Source organism: Hyperolius riggenbachi, chromosome 3, assembly GCF_040937935.1.
Source record: "Hyperolius riggenbachi isolate aHypRig1 chromosome 3, aHypRig1.pri, whole genome shotgun sequence".
Taxonomy (NCBI): Eukaryota; Metazoa; Chordata; class Amphibia; order Anura; family Hyperoliidae; genus Hyperolius; species Hyperolius riggenbachi.
In genome coordinates, this window is record NC_090648.1 from 247,061,170 (window position 1) to 247,081,282 (window position 20,113).

Below are 20,113 nucleotides of genomic sequence, written 5' to 3' on the forward strand. Positions count from 1 at the left end.
CAAGTCACAGTGACTTATACATTGTGACTAATTATCAAAAGGGAGAGACCCATGCCTTTGCAAGCCGACAATCTAAGAGAAGTGGTGGGGCAATGGGGAAGGTGTGTATCTGAAGGCAGTACATTTTTAAATCGTGTTTTGCAAATCATGATCTGCAAGAAGAATTGCTCAGTCAGAGGCTGAGGGGAATTGCCCTGGATTAGAATTTATGCTCATCTGAAAAAAGACGAAGCACCCTCATGTATTTTACAATATATATATATATATATATATATATATATATATATATATATATATATATATATATCAGTGGGAACATTAGAGAAAACACCTACCCTGCTCTGTTTCATTCTTCACTGTTCAGCTTGCTTCTTAACAGCCCTGATAAAATGCCTGACTGAGCATTCAGTCTGGCTTTGCTCAGGAATCATTATAGCGGAGTCTGTCTTCTCTGATGTCTTTTCAAGCCCAAGCCTGCCCCCTTTTGGCTCTGCTCATGAATCATTATAGCTGAGTCATTCTAGCAATGCCAGACTGAATGCTCGGCCTGGGATTTTATCAGAGCTGATAACAAGCAAGCTGAACACTGAAGTATGAAACAGAGAGCTTGGTAAGTGTTTTCTCTAATGTTCCCACTGATATATATGGTAAAATACATGAGGGTGCTTCGTCTCTGGTTTACTTTTAGGGTTACAAGGGTTGTAGAGTTATGGATGTGTTTTGGAAATTCCAGAAGAGGGGAAAGGTCATGAGAAGTCTCATATGTGCAGATGTGAGGAGGGAATTCTAATGGAGGAAGGAAAGAGATTGTGTGCGGAGCAAATGTTGTGGTTTGGATGGTATATCAAATCTATTTAGGAGATGTAGGGGGAAAAGATGGTGGAGAGCTTTGTGGGTGCAATTAACCTAGAACAACTTTAGACAGTAGGCTATTACTTTTTATCACTCATTGTATTTGTGCATACTATTAAATTATTACGATGTTGCACATGAAGGTACCTAGCACAATGAAATGGTTAACCACAAAACAAAAATAACACTATATGGGTGCCAGGCTACTTCCCGTTCTGCTGCATAGCCACAGCTTGAATTGCTGTGCCGTTCCATGCATGATTATAGGGATTCAGCTGCGTGACTAAAACTGCAGCATGCTGTCCAGTTTCGCATTGCTGTGCAATCTGGACACCAAGTCGGTAGATAGGCAGTGTTTCCCCGCCCATCTCGTATGCGGGAAAATGGTGCAGATTCGGCCTGGATACGAGCTTAGTGGGAAGAGGTCCTAAAGCAATGACACTGCGTATTTTAGGAAGTAGCTAGATATTTGTGTGACATCAGCTAATCAAGGAGATAATACACAGACTAAGGAATGGAAAGTGCCAACACTGTGTTTTCCATACTTTACCTTTATATGTAATTATCTTTCACCATGTAGCGTGATTTAGATTTGGTCTTGATTGATTTTGTGTGTTCCTCTGCTAGCCTGAGAACCTGCTGTACTTCAGCCAAGAAGGAGAGTCAAAGATTATGATAAGTGATTTTGGTCTTTCGAAGATGGAAGGTAAAGGAGATGTGATGTCAACAGCCTGTGGAACTCCAGGATATGTTGGTAAGTGATCATTTTTAAATATAAAATATAACATGTTAGAGACACAAATTCTGAAGGACATCTATCAGTGGACCAGAACTTTTCAGATAAGATTGATGAGACTGAACACAGAGAAACCCAGCTCATCACTGCTCAAAAGCCTGTTGATATCCATCTTTTGTAACTTTTATACACACGCCTCTCTTCCTTGTTTCTGCACAGTGTAATAACAGCTTTACTGCCGAGGGTTATATCGCATGAAGGGATATACAGTTCAGATAATCAGAGGCCATGATTAAAAAAAACATATACTCCATATACAACATCTTATAAATTGCTGTAAACCTAGCCAGGGTTGGGATCCCATTATACTCACTTCCAAGGAGCTCATCGCTACTTTGCATGCATCTCTGAGATTGGTCCATGTGGGTGAGAACTGCCGGATCTGTCTTATCCGTCTGTCCGACAGACTGTACACACGTCCTACTGTCGGCAGAACGTCCGCCCAGCGGGAGGGTCTGACGGACCCATCGTTTGTTACAATAGTGCATGTGTACGCACCTTTACTTAGCAGCCTGTTTATTTATTTAGCTAGTTACATGTGAAAACCAAAGCAACTCTGTAGTGTGTGTCAGTCAGCCTCATATCAGCTGTTGAGTGACTATTTGTTATAAATCATTTGTTAAAGTGTTTGTTTAGCAGTGCAGTCCGACACTTACATCATAGAAGTGACGGCAGCGCAGCCCTGTAGGAGGGCCAAATTAGTGTTATCTGCTACTTTTTAAACACATACTCTGTGGTGAAATTTATGCTGTCCATATTAAATAATTGATGTGGGGATAATGGAATAGTATAATTTTCGCCATAGTGCCCCTTTAACAAAGCATCCTGTAGCTATGGAGGGGGGCGGAGGGACGATAATCGATACGTGACGAAGTAGTTGGGGTAGCAAGAAATAACATTGCAATTGGGCATCAGGGTTCGTTAAGAATCCAACATGTTGGATCCTTGAGTGAGCTTGGGCATACACTGTACACTCATTAGATAAGGAAATGATCGTCAGTCGAAGCTGTGTATGGGTTGTGTTTCTACTTTAGGGTGGTCCATACTTGGTTGCCAATTTATGCCAATTGCCAAATAATGATGTAATAAGTGTTTATTTATCGCCTCTGCTATTGTAATAATTTTAATGGTTAGCACTGGAAAGAATGATGACGACTGATTTTTGACTGATTGCCCACTAGTGTCCTGTGGGCAGGAGGAGATTAATTTCAGGAACCAGGAGAAAACTTCTATCTATGCAGTAGATGCTTTCATCTCGCATCATCTTATCTAATGTGATTCCTGGAAGTAGGTCACATTTATTCATGTCAGCCAAGGAAGATATTCTCATTCATCTCATAAAGCCACTTCTATATAAGCCAAAGCGTAGAGTCCATCTCAGTGACAAGGGCAGTCAGACACTTCTGATGCTGAAATTTGATTTGAACAGCATCATGTGCATGTTTAGTGATACTCACTGTAACATTCCTGCAGGCGGTATTACAGCAGCATCAGTCTGACTTTAGGTACATTTATATAATCCGCAGTCACAATCATTTTGTCTGTTAAAACGGTGGCACTTCCACTCTCCTATATCCTGAAGTATGTTCAGAACTCATGAGTAAAATATTACAGTCAGTTTATCTCTCCATGTAAGGATTACCATCAAAGCAGAGAGTAAAAGATTTATAAAGAAACAACACAGATTTAAATAAAGTTTTTCAGAAGTCAAGTTAAAAAAAGCTTTCTTAAAGTGGTCTGAAAGTCAGCATTTCTACTTTGCTCTAAAAGATTCCTTACAGCTTTAAAGCTACTATCCCAGAAAACAATTTGTAGCAGAACATCATTGCAACAGTTAAACACAGCACTTTGTCCTGCTATGGAAAGGCTATTCAGCTTCAAATCTGCATCCAGACTGGAGAAAACAGTATCTTTGTTTACATTACAATGTATAAAGAGAACCCGAGGTGGGATTGTATTATGCTAGAGGGGCACAGAGGCTGGTTGTGCACACTAACACCAGCCTCTGTTCCCCCATGGTGTGCCTCCAAGACCCCCCTGCGCGCCGCTATACCCCCCGCAATGCTGGCGACACGCAGCATGTTGCCAGCACAATGTTTACCTAAGTCTGTCTGTTAGCGCTGCTCCACCGCCTTCTCCGTATCGGCGCTACCCGCGTCACTTCCCTCCAATCAGCGGGAGGGAAGGGATGTGGGCGGGTAGCGCCGATACGGAGGAGGCGGGGGAGACGCGCTAACAGACAGCCTTAGGTAAACATTGTTCTGCCGACACGCTGCGTGTCGCCAGCACTGCGGGGGGTATAGCGGCGCGCAGGGGGGTCTTGGAGGCACACCATGGGGCAACAGAGGCTGGTGTTAGTGTGCACAACCAGCCTCTGTGCCCCACTAGCATAATAAAATCCCACCTCGGGTTCTCTATAAGGAACTTATCTGTATCTGGTGACAGTTGCGCTGAGAGCTGGGCTGAGACCTCCATTTCCGGGTCGCATCGCTTGTTCCCCACTGATGACATGCAGGCTGGAACACAGGTGGCACTTCCTGATAGGCGGAGGGCGCATTCTCAGTACGCCCTCCGCAAAGGTAAACAGTAGTCAGCTGACAGCGTAGTGTCAGCTGATTTTTCAGCTGACACTGAGGCAGGATGTACTGCTGTCTGATCGGATGTGTGGAGTGAGGCCAGCCACTGATGTGATGAGAGTTGTATTTATCTGTGCTGAGTGCTCCCAGTCATTGCCCGTGGCTAGTTGTTGGGTGCGCACTCTTATCTGTGTTATTGTTATCTGGAATTGACCCTTGGCTTGTTATTGACCATTCTTGCCTGCTGCCCGAATCAACCTTTGCTTGTTACCTGGATACTCTTGCCTGCTGCCTGGACCGACCTTGCTTCTTACCTGGACACTCTTGCTTGCTGCCTGGACCAACCTTGCCTGTCACTTGGATCCTCTGACTGCCTGTCACCATTTTGGGCCTTTGACACTTGTGAACTTTTGAACTCTGTTGATACTTGTCTCAGTGAGGCTCTGGGGGGTTATTGTCCACTCTACTTCAGTCTGTATGCTTTGCACATTAAGACCTGGGGGTAACCGTAGTCAGGAGACAAATAAAGTGTCCTGTTCATGCAGTGGTTTGTCTATAGGTGAAGACCGTGGGCCATGCTCAGTCACGTCACTAGATTGGGGCATAGGGACTGATTGTGGACATAACCTGTCAAGCCTTACACAAAGTTGTTACATTTGTAACAGCTAAAAACTCTCTGAGAAGCTCTCTGTGCTTCAGGCATACACACAGTTCAGAACAGCTCACTAGAAGATTTTAATATATAATAAAATAGCAGCTGGAATAAAATGCAATGGCAGCTTTCAGGGCAAATAAACTACACCTTGGAAACTTGCAATTTGTAGACAGACAATATTACTTGTGCACAAAAGGAAATATGATAACTGTATGAGTAATAAAAAATAGAAAAACACATTTTTATTGAATCTTATGTCAGTTTAGACCACTTTAACCACTTAAAGACCATAGTGCTAACCCCCCCCCTAACGACCTTTTCAGCCTCCTGCACAGCCCAGCTATGGAGCCCAGTGATCGGACTCGCCTCCTTTTTTTGTCCCTAAGGGGACATGCCGCCGGAGGGGTCCGATAGCTGCGGCAGTTTTTTTTTTTTTTTTTCTTCAGCCTCTATGAAGCTCTCTCCCTCCCTCCCTCCTCCCTCCGGTATCTGAATTGGAACAGGATGGCGATCCGTCCTGTTCCGCCTCTCATAGGCATCAGCCTATGAGAGGACGGCGCTCCCCAGCCAATCAGAGGCTGGGGATCGCTGATCTCGTACAGCGCTGCCGGGGGCCGCAGCGCTGTACAGTTAGTTGTAGATAAAGGGCATTTCTTTCCCCTTTCCTTTACAAACAGCCTGCTAGCCGCAATCGGCGGCGAGCAGGCTATTCACAAACTCCGCTCTGTGAAGTGGCAGGGAACGATCGCGCATGCGCACGGCCGTTCCCTGGGAAACTGCAGCCCCAGGACTTTATGCCCATCGGCGTTAGGCGGTCCTGAGGCTGCCACCGTGGCCACACCCATTGGCGTTGGGCGGTCCCCAGAAGGTTGATGTGTACCTGAGAAGTTACAAACATAAGGTTTTATACTTACCTGGGGCTTCCTCCAGCTCCATGTAGTCTGTGGGCTCCCTCAGTGTGCATGTCCGGTCCCTCCCACACATGCGGCTGGAGGAAGCCCCAGGTAAGTATAAAACCTTATTTTTTTTCTAGTAATAGATGAAGGAAAAGTACGGCACTCCCTTAGACAATATGAATGAACGCTATTGAAAAAAGTAATAAACAAAATGTGATTATCACCAGTACTGTGATGATCCAGGATGCAGATGCGAGGCGTGTACTTCGTTGTCTTGGAAGGAAGAAATGTAATCACAGTCATGCAGATAGGAAAAGAACGCGCACCATCCGTCTCTGTAGCAATTGTAATTTACTGCATCATTCTATTGTTACATGCATCCATAGTGGCACGTGCATGCTGGTCTGGTGAGTAGGGGTGGGGGTGGTGCGCACCGATTCGGGCGAGCAGCGGCCGTTTCGTGTCCTCTTGTTGGCTTGGTCACGCTGCGTTTCAGCGCTGCATTCCACTCAACGCTGGAACGCAGCGTTACCAAGTGTCCAGGAGGATGCGAGACGGCCGTTGCTCGCCCGCATCTGTGCCCACCACCCCCACCTCTACTCACCACATTGCCATAGCCACAAGCATGCACGGTGCTACTATGGATGATGCCTATATACATAGGCATGTAAGAATAGAATGATGCAATAATTTACACTTGCTACAGAGAGGGATGGTGCGCATTCTTTTCCTATCTGCATGATTTAAACTTTATTTTTGTAACATCTCAGGCTTACTTTAAAACATATGAGTATGTAAAAGTGTAATAAAAGAGCCCAAACCTGCCCCCTGGCCATTAGTGCAATTATAGTGCATCACTATTTTAGATTTTAGGACACAATATCTGATCTTTCCCTGGCCTCTCTTCTCAGACCTGACAGACACAGATATGTAACACATGTATAGTGCTGTTACATACAGGCGAGACAGTATCATTTCATTAGTCATCAGGGGGGCAGTTTATGATGAGACTATGATAGCTGCAGTAGCCTCCCATGCAGTTACTATTTACCATGGTGTACAAGCAGTGTTAAGATATGTGTAATGAGATGCTAAGAATTTCTGAGGTAATGCTTATTTTATGAAGGTTTATACAGCTTGGAATTAGACCATCAGAATTATCCACTGCATTAAATCCAGTTCCAAACTGTAAATTTGCATAGGATTAACATATAGTTTGCATCAAGTCAAAATTCTTAGCGTCTCATTCACTGTTACTAGTAGTAATTTTTTACTATATATTGTAGACATGTATTGTAGTTTGCTACAGGTCTTTTCTACAAGGCAGTGCATGACAATATTACTGGTATTAACACCTGCAGAGTAGCGTGTGTTGCGCAATTTACACAACCTATGTTACATGGGTAATTCTAGCATTGCTATGTTAACACAACTTACATTACTTGCTTAGTTCGCATTACCCAAGTAGCATGGGTTTCACTTATTACACAACTCACAATACTCTGCTGGCATAAATACCAGTAATATTGTCATGCATTGCCTCTGTAGCACTGTAATATTGAACTTACAGTTTTGTACACAGTAAAAAGAAATTGCAGTGCATCTAAAACCAAGCTGTACCTGATTGACACATGCTACATAGGGCTGTAAAGCCTGTTAAAAGCACAACTGTGCTTGTTACAGCTGAACAGGTTCTACAAACTTACACTAATGGAGGATGTTTGCTTCCAAAATAATTTGCATACAAAAGATTTCATACTAGACCCTTCCACTGCAATGAGGCCATCCTGATGAAAGGGCTTCTACTGAGCACTGTAATATTGCCATGCTGTTCCTATGCACAGCATTACTGCCATTTCATTTAACAGGCCCAAAGGCCAATGTGTGCTATAGGCCTATGGTTTATTTCCCATTGTAAAATGCATGCCAGCACATGATGCCTACCAGCACAATGTAAAACCTGTTGCCATGTATTACCCTGAGATCATTAAATAGCATGAACATTAAGGAAGGCTGAAATACACCAAAATCCAGCAGGTCTATTCACAAATGATATTACACACTTAAATAAAGAAAAACCTAATTTTTACCCCACCAAGCAGAAGTGTACTCAAAAATCAGTTAATCTAAAGCTGCTTTTGTTTTATTTTTTTATTTTCTAATTTTGTTATGGTAAATCAATTTGCTTGATGCCACTAAGTATATTGTAAATAAGATAATAAAGCATCTACTGTGAGAAAACTCAGGACAAATGTTTTATTTTATCAGAGCTATTGTCCAGCCAATCAATCTACAGTAGAGTATTTTTTTCCCCAAGATAGCTGGTATTCATTAATGATTTTCCAACTTGTAGTTCTTAAAGGACAACTGAAGTGAGATGGATATGGAGGCTGCCATATTTATTTCCTGTTAAATAATACCAGTTGCCTGGCAGCCCTACTAGTCTATTTTTTTTTTTTTTTGCAGTAGTGCTTGAATAACACTAGAAACAAGCATGCAGATAATCTTGTCAGATCTGACAATAATGTCAGAAACACCTGATCTGCGTATGCTTGCTTAGGGTCTATGACTAAAAGTATTATAGGCACAGGATCAGCAGGGCTGCCAGGAAACTGGTATTGCTTAAAAGGACATAAATATGGCACCCTCCATATTCCTCTTTCTACAGTTGTCCTTTCATTAACATTCACTAAGAAGGTGGACAGAAAGGTAATGGTAATAGGTATATAAAGTGTGTAATTGTGCTTTGTGCTTTTCAGCTCCAGAAGTACTTGCTCAGAAACCCTACAGCAAAGCAGTAGACTGCTGGTCTATTGGTGTCATTGCATATATTCTGTAAGTATGGAAATACTAATACCACTTCTCCACAGCATGTGATGGTTGTATGTGGAGGTGATCCAGGGGTCGAGTCCTGCGTGGACGCGGGTGAACGGCGTCCACCCACTTTTTCTTCAAAGTAAACGCCGTTCACCCTGGCTTGTGTGGAGGGAAGCAGCGCAGAGAAGGCGAGCTATGGGGACAGCGGGGATGGGCGGACATCTCTCCCCCCCCCATCCCTCACCTTCGTGCTCCCCTTCCTGCCTCTCCCCTCCAGCGTTTTGAAATGTCGGGTCCGGCGGCGAAAGTGGGCGGAGACTTTCCGCCTTCTTCCAGCCGCAAGGGACACTCCGCTCTGTGTGCGGCTAGAAGACCAGACTAGCTGCACACAGAGCGGAGCGTCTTTTGCGACTGGAACGAGGTAAGTCTCCACCCACTTTCGCCGCCGGGCCCGACACTTCACAACACTGGAGGGGAGAGGCAGGAAGGGGAGCACGAAGGTGAGGGATGGGGGGGGGGGGGAGATGTCCGCCCATCCCCGCTGTTCCCATAGCTCTCCTTCTCTGCTCTGCTCCCTCCGGGGTGGGGGCACACCTGGCTACCTGGGCACATATACCCCTGCCTACATATACTGGGGACATATACCCCTGCCTACATATACTGGGCATATACACCTGGCTACATATACTGGGCACATATACCCCTGCCTACATATACTGGGCATATATACCCCTGGCTACATATACTGGGCATATATACCCCTGGCTACATATACTGGGCATATATACCCCTGGCAACATATACTGGGCATATATACCCCTGTCTACATGTACTGGGCATATATACCCCTGGCGACATATACTGGGCACATATACCCCTGCCTACATATACTGGGCATATATACCCCTGGCTACACATACTGGGCACATATACCCCTGGCTATATATACTGGGCACATATACCCCTGACAACATATACTGGGGCATATCCCACTGGCTACATATACTGGGCACATATACCCCTGGCTACATATACTAGGCAACTATACCTCTGGCTACATATACTGGGGACTACTATACTTATGGCTACTTATACTGGGGACACCTATAGACCTGGCTACCTGGGGGTACCTATTTTGGGGGAACTGCTGTCAGATTATCTGCATTTTTGTGGAACCGCTGTTATGTATTTTGGGGAACAGCTGCCAGATTATGTGTATGTTAGGGGAACGGCTGCTGCCAGATTACGTGTATTTTGGGGAACTGCTGCCAGATTGTGTATGTTTGGGGGACCACTATTGCCAGATTATATGTCCTTTGGGTGTTACGTGTATTTTGGGTGATCCGCTGCCAGGTTTCGCGTATTTTGGGGAACTGCTTCCAAATTATGTGTATGCAAAAAAATGGGCCCCGCAGGAGTTCTCCAAGTGAGTACACTCACTTCTTTGCCCAGGACTAGACCCCTGAGGTGATCAACTTACTGCTATATGTAAATTCCCATGTGATTCAGCTTCATCAGTGGACTGATTTGTAAATCTCTGAATGGTTGCGCATGAGCATGTGATCACAGCTCGCCTTCTTCTCTTGATATCACCCATGTAGTAATCATGATCATAAGATTGCAACCAGCCATTTAGAGACTTACAAATGAGTCATCTGATTAAATTAACCACATGCTTCTCCATTAGTTCTCCTTTAGGAAAATTTGCTGATTAAATTGAACATCTCATATCATACGGACATTTCCATCATGCCCTAGTCACTTTTCAGACTCCGAAATGCATTTGTTTAATGATATGTTTTGCTGAGCTGTAATCATATCTCTTACAGCACAAAACACTTTGATTTTATTTATTGACTTTCCTAGTAAATGAAATCAACTTTTGTATAGATGGATCTCTAAGGCATAAGAGATTCTTGATTGCCCCTTTTTAAAGCAGAATCTGCATTTACTGTTTAGGCTTAATGTTTGATGATACTGCTATCCCAAACAATCCAAATCTGTCATTTCAGTTTCTCACAGCTAGATCCTTAAAGATTACCTCCAGCTGAATAAGGCGGGAGAGCATTTGAACATTGCAGGAAAGGGGGCTATTGTGTTGGCAGTGTTCTTATTGCTGAGATTGCTGAGATATCAGGTGCAGACTAATAAAAGCAAGGGTGCTGTACAAAAAGTGCACTTCTCTGTTCTATTCAAAACTAAAAAAGAAAAATAAATCTTGAAACATTAGTCTATGCGTGTGTGCAAATAAAACCATGATATGGCTGCTTTTAATTCAGTTTAATTCATCAGAAAAAAGTTATTTCCCAGCACTCCACTCAAATAGTTGTAAATTAATTTTGTACTCCACTTTTGGACTCCGATAAAACACTGATTCACATGCTAACATCTGAAAATCAATATAGCGGAGTTTGAATTTATAGTGCGCATGGTATTGTTAATGTTTCACAAAGTACAATAAAAATTGCAGATCCGTTTAATATTGTGCTGACATCTGGGCTTTTTATGTAGAAAGGAAGGTTATATTTAGGAGACATAGCTGAATATCTGCCATTACCAGAGATTTAACACACAATGCAATCCAAGAATATACTTATCAGACTTGCGTTATTGCCAGAGGGTAATGAGTAATAATTACCTCCAGACTGTGGTTGTTTGGGTTATTGTGGTTTCTTTCAAAAACTCCATTGAAAGAAAATGCGTTAGATGAATTATGTTCCATTTATTATGTTTCCTGTTGTTTTATAACAAAACTCTGTTTTATAGAGATTGCTGTCTGTGTTGCTCTGGCCTGTCTGGAAACTCTATATTTGGACATCCTATACTGCCGCTTTTGTAGCAGTTTTTAGCTTTTGAGATTTTGCAGCCCTGACTGCAGTAATTATTCCAAAGATGGAACTGTCCTTCATGGCTTTAGTAAAAAAAGCATGGGCGGCATAATACTGTATACAGTTTATTATTACTGCATACATTCTGTTTTCAGAAAAACATTGTCTTTAATCAGTATATATTGTTTCAGCCTCTGTGGATATCCACCTTTCTATGATGAAAATGACTCCAAGCTGTTTGAACAGATCCTAAAGGCAGATTATGAATTTGATTCTCCGTATTGGGATGATATATCGGATTCAGGTTGGTATATACATTCATCTATTGGGTTTCTTCAGGTTTTTTGTTTTATTTTTATATAAATTGCAGAGTAGGAAAATGACCCACACTACGCATTCACATGAGCAAAATTCTTAATTGTCATATATGAACTAGATAATAGCATTATATTATAGTATTATAATCTTGGCATTGTACACTGTGTATACTGTAAAATCAATTTATTTACCTACAGTTGAACATTATATTTTTAATTCTACTACTATATACTCTAATTGCTAATCACTTATAATCAAGTCTAATATTAGATAACATAATTAAGTATCTGTCGTTATTAGTCTTTGACTCTAAAGATGCTCATTAACAGTGCAATATTTTCCTCAAACGCAATCATTCGATAAGATTTGCGTGATTGTAAGTAATTGGAAGGTGATTATCGATTGTTACCATAAACAGGTTGATTAGAGCACTTTATCTCTTCAGATATGATCTTAAAAACTAATAATTTGATCAATAAAATTATGTGTTCTAATCAACCATAGACGTTTCAGTTCGATTTTATCCACATACTTTACTGCATGGTTTTCTGTACAATTCAATCTTAAAGGTCTGATCTAAGGATCACATCTAAGGAAAATATTGTACCATTAATGGGCACCTTAAAATAAGAACAAATTTAGCAACAGTCAACTCTTTCTATTGACCTGAACTATTGAACTAAAAGCATTATTACAGACGTTCTGATTTCCGAGCGATTGTTGGCTATAGTTAATGATACTAATGACATATTTACCAAAACCTGACAGCCTTCAGCCTTGGCTTACCCATACTTACAATGTTGGGTTTCGGTCTTGTGTGTTAATTGTATAACCCTGAACCATTCCACCTCTTCCTTACCATTTCATTCTTGATAGCATGTGCAAGACTTTCTACAACCTTCCTTTGGTTGATCAGTTACCTGTGACCATTTAAACTACTGTTATTGCTGATGTTCAGTAATATTTGTTCTTATTGCATAAGCTATAATGTAAATTATCCCCTTTGGGGAGATACCAATGCTCTTTATTGTATAATTTCAATTTTTTTGACAAATGAAAACCTTTTGAAGCTAAAATAACAACAAATTGTAACAATAACTCTTTAACTGGTTAAGGTTCCAGGACTTAGATTCTACGTCCTAATTAGTCCCCCTGTCTGTTCTAGGAAGTAGAATCTACACCCTGCATTAAATCCCGCTGTCTGCCGCTGAGCATGCACGTGTGCGCTCCCGCGTGACCGTGCATAGTCACGTGAATGGTCCTGTGAATGATTGTTGCTGTTAGCTAGCAACAATCATTCAATAAAGTGAAAAAAAAGTTGTAAAAAAAAAATAAATAAAGTGACATGGGCCCAATAAAATAAAAAGTATTTTTTTAAATTCCCCATTAATTTTTAACCCAAAGTTAGCCTATTAACCCATTATTAACCCCTGCAATACCTATTCCTGTTTATAAACGTTTAATGACTGCCGCCAGTAGCAATCGGATGCAATCGTTAGGGTGGAAGTTTCAGGCCCCAATGTTCTACAGGTGTAACACTCTGCCATTGCCTAGTTATGCATCTGTACAGCTCTATGCCCCCTGAACTGTCACCCTAGCAAACACGTTTGATTGCCACAGACGAGCAGATTGGGGATAACGGTCCGCCATATGCTCAGCTAGAAGTAAAATGTGGCATATGGGGTATAGTTTTCATCAGGAAGGGCCAAATAATTTTTGTAAATGTTTTATAACTGTGGAACTTGTAATGTGAAAATTAGGATTAGTTGTTTGCATTTACACCCAATTTTTCCCCATAAATGGACTATAAAACAAACAAGTTTTGGGAGAAAAATATTGACCAAAGAAAGCCTAGATTGTACTGAAGAAAAAAAAAACCAAGATATGTATCACTAAGATGTCATAGATAATTAAAAAGTTACTGCTGTGTCAAAACGACAGAGCTAAATTATCAAAAATTGTCAGGAACTTTAAAGGACTAACGGTTTGAAAAAAAAGTGAAATACCTGGCTGCAAGTTTTAGTCACAGAGGACACCATCCACGTCCTCTGTTTCATTCAGCTGTGGTCTTCTGCTTATTTTCCTACTGAGGTCGGGACCCAATCCGATCCCTCAGGTCATCTGCATGTGCCCCATCAAATATGGCCGCGAGGTCCTGCTGCGCCTGCGCAGTTCTCATAGCCACGAGTGCGGCTGTGCAGCTCTGAGTCCTTCTCCAGCCCCGTCATGGCTCCCGGCAGTCTTGCTCGATTTACGTCCACGGGACTGCCGGGAGCCATGACGAGGCTGGAGGAGGACTCAGAGCCGCGCAGCCGCACTCGTGGCTATGAGAACTGCGCAGGCGCGGCAGGACCTGGCGGCCATATTTAATGCGGAAGCGGAAAAAAAATTATGATGAATTGTATGTGCAGTGCAGACAATTAGTAAAACATTATTAGCAAAGAAAATTGTCTCATATTTTTATTTTCAGTATATATATATATATATATATATATATATATATATATATATATATATATATATATATATATAATTTTTTTTTTTTTTTTTGTTATAGCATGGTATCTTTCTCAAATGTTTGCAATTTACGCACTACACTTAGCATTCTAAATGATTTCACAGAGGAGGCTATTGAACTTTTGAACTTTACTCTGCAGAAAAAATAAATACAGTGACAGACACTTGAGATAATAAGCTTCAGAGGACAGAGCTCTCTGCGACTTAGAAAGTCGTGGAGCTCAGATAAGCTCTTTGCAAAGATAACAACTGGAGTTTCTTAAAGAGACTCTGTAACAAAAATGTCAGCCTCATTTCTTCTATCCTATAAGTTCCTATAGCTGTGGTCTGCATTACTGCAGCCTTTTCTAGTTGCACTGTCTCTGTAATATATCTAATCGTCTTTTCTTTCTCAAGCTTTGGCAACCCAAGGAGGAATGTGCTGCCTCTGCTGTCATAGGGAGAAGTTATGCACTCCCCCTCCACGCCCCTCTCTGATCTCCTGTGTGCTGTGTGTAAGAGTCACAGGCATGGTCTCTGCTCACAGCCAGCCTGTCTGAGGCTCATGGAGCTGTGACCTTGTGAACAGCTGTGAGTGCAGAAAGATCAGTTCAAAGCCCAGAGAAGCAACTAAGGCAACACTGGGAGTAACATTCCAGCAGTCAATTCAGGCTTGAGAGGAGACACTGCAAACAGGCACCTGCTCTGATTATGTATTTCCTGTTTGGCGGCCATCTTCATTGTTTACAAAAACAATTAATTTTATCGCCAATAAAGCAGCGGGGAGCGGCAAAATAGACACAGAGAGGGCTAGGAGAAGACAGCAAACAGGCTGGTACGTTTATTTATGTAAGATTTTCACAGTACAGGTTCTCTTTAACTCTTCCTGTACTGGAAACAATATTAGACTCATATCTCTGCTGCTAATGTTTTATTTCTTAGATGTACTACACATATAAATCATTATATCATAAGTTTATTTTCACTTCAGATTCCCTTTAAGCAGTGCTGGACATCTCTCCTTCATTTGATGACATAGATGTAAATGAGTAAACACTACACACTGCACACTATACTACACTGCACTACACTACACACTAGACTCCCAACTAAGCTACACTACACTAGAGGCCCTCACCTAACTTCAGATCTTACCTGATCCTGCCTCTACACTCCTCCCTCCTCGTTCCGGTCCGGCGTGGCAACCCTCTTTCCCTGGCATCCTACTTTTTCCTGGCTTTCACAAACACACAAAGATATCCTGCGCTCCAGATCAAAAAGTCGCACAGTCACAGATGGTTCCCCTTTGAAGTTCCAGCACTGCAGCGCTCCAGAGTAGGGTGGTTAGCAAGACAACTGAAGAAAAATGGAGCGCGCCATAGTGCGTTAAACGTTTAAGAGAATTTTATTAGCAGTTAAAATTTATACTCACAAACAAAGGAGTTAAAATCGCATATCAGCGGACAGCCAGCCGCTTTCCTCAGCAGTGGAGGATGACGTGATGTGGCCAGCAGCGCGGATACCGGTGTCCTGGGCTCCGTCTCGCTGTGAGGAGGGCGTGGCTGGGTTCAGTGAATGTGTGACGTCATTACGCGTTTCGGCGCACAGCGCCTTCGTCAGATCTGACGAAGCCACAGCGCGTCATCCTCCACTGCTGAGGAATGCGGCTGGCTGTCCGCTGATATGCGATTTTAACTCCTTTGTTTGTGAGTATAAATTTTAACTGCTAATAAAATTCCCTTAAACATTTAACGCACTATGGCGCGCTCCATTTTTCTTCAGTTGTCTTACTTCTTCCTGTCGTCTATCTTCTGGCTTTGCTGTACAGTGGCCGCCTGCCATTGTACAGCTCCAGGTCTCCAGTTCTCGTCCGTGTGACCTCCACAATGCAGCCTTGGTCCAGCAGCTGCTAGTACACAGGTAGCGCATGTGCACCGGGGTCACATTTGACATCTAGCCTAACCCCGGCGCACGTGCACCAGTATCAGCCGGCTGCATTGCGGAGGCCACGCAGACCCGGGGGTTCTGGAACTGTACAGTAAAGCCAGAAGATGGACGCAGAGAGGAAGACGGACGCGGGAATGCAAAATAATGCAAAAGAAGAGGGGCGTGGGGACAAGCAGTGAGGTGCGCAACGCTGGATGGGTAAGTTGCTCTCTGCATACCTCTGCACTTTTTTACAACCTTTATTTTTTATTTTTTTGCCTTCGGTCCATAATACATAATACACACACACACACACACACACACACACACTTTTTCTACCAAATTTTTTGGGAGAAAAAGTGCGTCTTATGGTCCAAAAAATACAGTAATTACTGGTCCTATTTAGCTCCAGTTTTCTTTGCACCTGTCTTGATAAATTAGTCCAGGTGTCATAGTCTGAACTCTGTACACTTATATCAATAAGTACAATTAAAGTACTCATATACTATCAGATTTGTTGTAGACCGGGTAAAAGCACCGTGTTTTTTTTTTTTTTATTTAATTTATATTCAATAATCAGATTGAATCTAACACCTGTGGGTTGATTCACTATAACAAGGGGCGTGCCTTATCCGAGTTAACATGCCTTATCAAGGTAGTATAGTGAGTGCTACAAACTTATACCTGCTAATTGGCAATGACGAGAGCTCCACTCTTCCTGCCCTGAGCCCGTGCGGATCCAGTCACTTTAAAGGACATTATCCTTGCACTTTGATAGGCTCAATAGGCTGCCTTTCAAGTTCCCTATCAAGTGACAGGCAGTCTATTGGGCCACTCAAAGTGCGGGGATAATTTACTTTAAAGTGATTGGACCCGTAGGGGCACAGGGCAGGACAAGTAGAGCTCTAGTCATTGCCAATTATCAGGCATAAGTTGGTAGCTATGCTACTCTGATAAGGTGTGTTAACTCTGATAATGCACGCTATTTGTTATAGTGAATCAACCCCATGATCTTTTTAGAAAAGGGTCGCACTTGAGTCAGCAGAAAACAGCAGTGTTTTTCAGAGGTCGAATCTGCAATGTTTGCTCACTTTTTGCTAACAGCAGCTGACTTTCTGCCATAGGAAATCACACGTGTTTTGTGAGAAAAAGCAACACTTCTGGTATACACCTGCATAAAGGGAATAAGCCTCAGTAGATAGCACCTGTGTTTTAGCAATGTTTTCTCAATGGGAGTTTAGTATTGTAGTGCAACAGCTGGCAGAGTAAAGCTTCTTTCAGACAGGCGGCTGACAGGTGATGAAACCACCATCTTTCAGCTGCTCTCCTGTACCAGCGGAGCGCTTGCTAGCACTTGGTACCGGTGCTGGACAGGCAGCCCCTTCACGGAGTCGCATCTGAGTGCGTCGGCAGCTGTGCTTATACAAGACATGTTGCAGTCCACTGCCGCTGGGTAATGCCACAGTGTGTCAAGCGCTGTCTCGCATGGTGTTACAACTGCTGTCATAGGACAGCATTTACATTGCACCCGAATTGCACTCATGAGCGGCATACAGGATGCTGAACTGCTCGGGATACGCACAGTTCAGTCTGAAAGAGGTCTTAGGCTGAGTACACTCATGGCTGCTAATAAAGCCTCTGTACGTCATGCTTTGAGTAATAACTGAACACATTTGTTGCTTCTGAAGAATACCAACGCATGAGATTACTTGAACGGCAGGCGAGGATTACGTGATGGGATATTAATCATGATTTCAGTTTGCTTTAATGTATTTTTTTTTTATTTATTTTTTTACAAATAAGTGACTGATATTCTGCAAATAAACCCACTGCAAAGTGAAATCACAATGTAAATTCCTGACTGTGAATACAAATAAATGGAACAGCTGCTGGATATCACAGTACAATGCCTTTGTGTACATTTAAATGTATCCTGTCTTCTAACAGCTAAAGACTTTATCAGCCATTTGATGGAAAAAGACCCCAACAAGAGGTACACTTGTGAACAGGCACTGCGACATCCATGGTAAATGCACAACAAATACAGCTAAAAGCATTTATTACAGAGCAATTAGGATTAAGGAATTTGTGATCAACAGTTTTATTTTAGCGCCAAGGCATTTAAATGTTTATAGAGCACTGACATATGCGGAACTATGTATTGAATATATAGAAAATATAAATAATTATTAAAAACAAAGCAAATCAGAGAATTGCACCCTCTTACTTCTGCCCAACATGTATTTCCACTTACTACGTACCCCCCCCCCCCCCCCCAACACTTATCAAAGACTTTCTAATTTTCTAATTCATGCACTGCCCCCACTGCAACCCTCACCAAACCTGCAGATACTGAGGACCCAGTGTGGCTGTACCCATTGTTTAGCTTATCTGCATACCTGTTACTGCTCCTCCATTTTCCATCTTCTGTGCAAGTGATAAATAATGCCCTCTGCAGTGAAATGAGTGTGCTGTTTTTCTGCTTTCCGCACTGTTGTATCTAGTAGCTCGAGAGAGCAGCAGTGCAGTGTCAAGAAACACCATTCCAGCTGCTATGAACATTAGATCCCTGATATCTGCAGCTTAAAGCAAGTCTGAAGTGAAAATTAAAATAAAAAACAGATACTCTCCTAAGGAGAGGGAAGGCTCTGGGTGCTATAAAGCCTTTCCATTCACCTCATGGTGTCTTCGTTCCCCCGCTGGCTCCTCCATTCAAATATCCCACCGTGGGAGTCTTCGGAAGCACTTGGGCTCCCGAAAGACTGGCGGCTCTATACTGTGCTCATGCGATTGCGCGAGGGACGGAGCGGCCTGTCTTCAGAAGCTTGAGTGCTTCCGAAGACTGCCGAAGCCCAACCAATGCGAAAGAGACGGGGGGGGGGGGGCCTGCAGGGGAACACAGAGACCAAGAGGAGAATGGGAAGGCTCCATATGACCGACAGCCGTCCCTCTCCTTGGGTAAGAATCTGTTTTTTTCTTTTCTTTTCGCTTCAGACTCCCTTTAAAAGAACCACTATCGCAACAAAAAATTAACAATTTAAAATACATGTATACACATACATTTAAAATGTGCTTTTGTTCCAGAGTGAACTGCACGTTAAATGACATGTTTCCTGTGTTGCAGTCACTTACGGTACATAATGAAGATCTGTCATACAGTATATGTATACTACCTACACACCATTTATTGTATTTCAGTGTTTTAATTGTGTTTTCGAAATTTTCTTGCCTCTCGCAAGTGAAATAATGAATTATTGCATTATTCATTGTATCCAAATCTGTTTAAAAAATGCTTGTTTTACATATAATGAGCTTACTGGATTAGTTTTAATAGGTCCCTGTGTGAGAACGATAAGTGGGTGAATTCTATTTCCTATTTTCAAAACAGCTGCTGTTTTTGGTTATACATAAAATTAGGAAGTCTTGCTTGAGCATTTGTGGGTAAGAATAACTCAGGGGGACTCACCTGCAGTCATAGCAAGAGATTAATGTGCACAAAGTCACTGTATCATAAGACAATAAGGCAGGATGCAGAAAACAACTTCTAAGAATGGCAACTACTGTAATTAGTTCCAGCTGCTGTTGCATTAGGATTCTGACTCTGAGAATGGGTATGTTATGTATAATATTTCACATGAGTGCTGCAGATATTGGACAATAAGTTCAGTACTTTAGTCACCCAGGACCAGTGAATGGAATGGATACTAAACAGAATAGGTTCCTGAAGTATGTGTCTAAGACTAGAGCTCTGGAGAATTGGAATTTTATTCCACTGACCAAACATGTCATCTGGACCTGCATGCATGTAGATAGATGTTGAATGGAGTAAAGAAAATGTAAGTTTAATTATAAGCAACAAAACTGATTTTAAGTCATCTATATTAAAATTTTGTTGGAATGTTTACCTTGTCCAAGACTGGTGGGGCTTATAGTAGTTAAATGAATGACTTGGC

General features: G+C 42.3%; 1 protein-coding gene across 1 annotated transcript in view; it reads left to right on the forward strand.

Annotated features, from left to right (window-relative positions):
• LOC137563529 (calcium/calmodulin-dependent protein kinase type 1D) overlaps window positions 1–20,113 on the forward strand; it is a 420,545-nt gene that overhangs the window by 370,332 nt on the left and 30,100 nt on the right. The window contains exons 5-8 of the mRNA XM_068276106.1: window positions 1,480–1,606; window positions 8,535–8,610; window positions 11,612–11,724; window positions 18,108–18,186. Of these exons, the coding sequence (XP_068132207.1) occupies window positions 1,480–1,606; window positions 8,535–8,610; window positions 11,612–11,724; window positions 18,108–18,186 (395 nt within the window). The remainder of the gene's footprint in view (window positions 1–1,479; window positions 1,607–8,534; window positions 8,611–11,611; window positions 11,725–18,107; window positions 18,187–20,113) is intronic.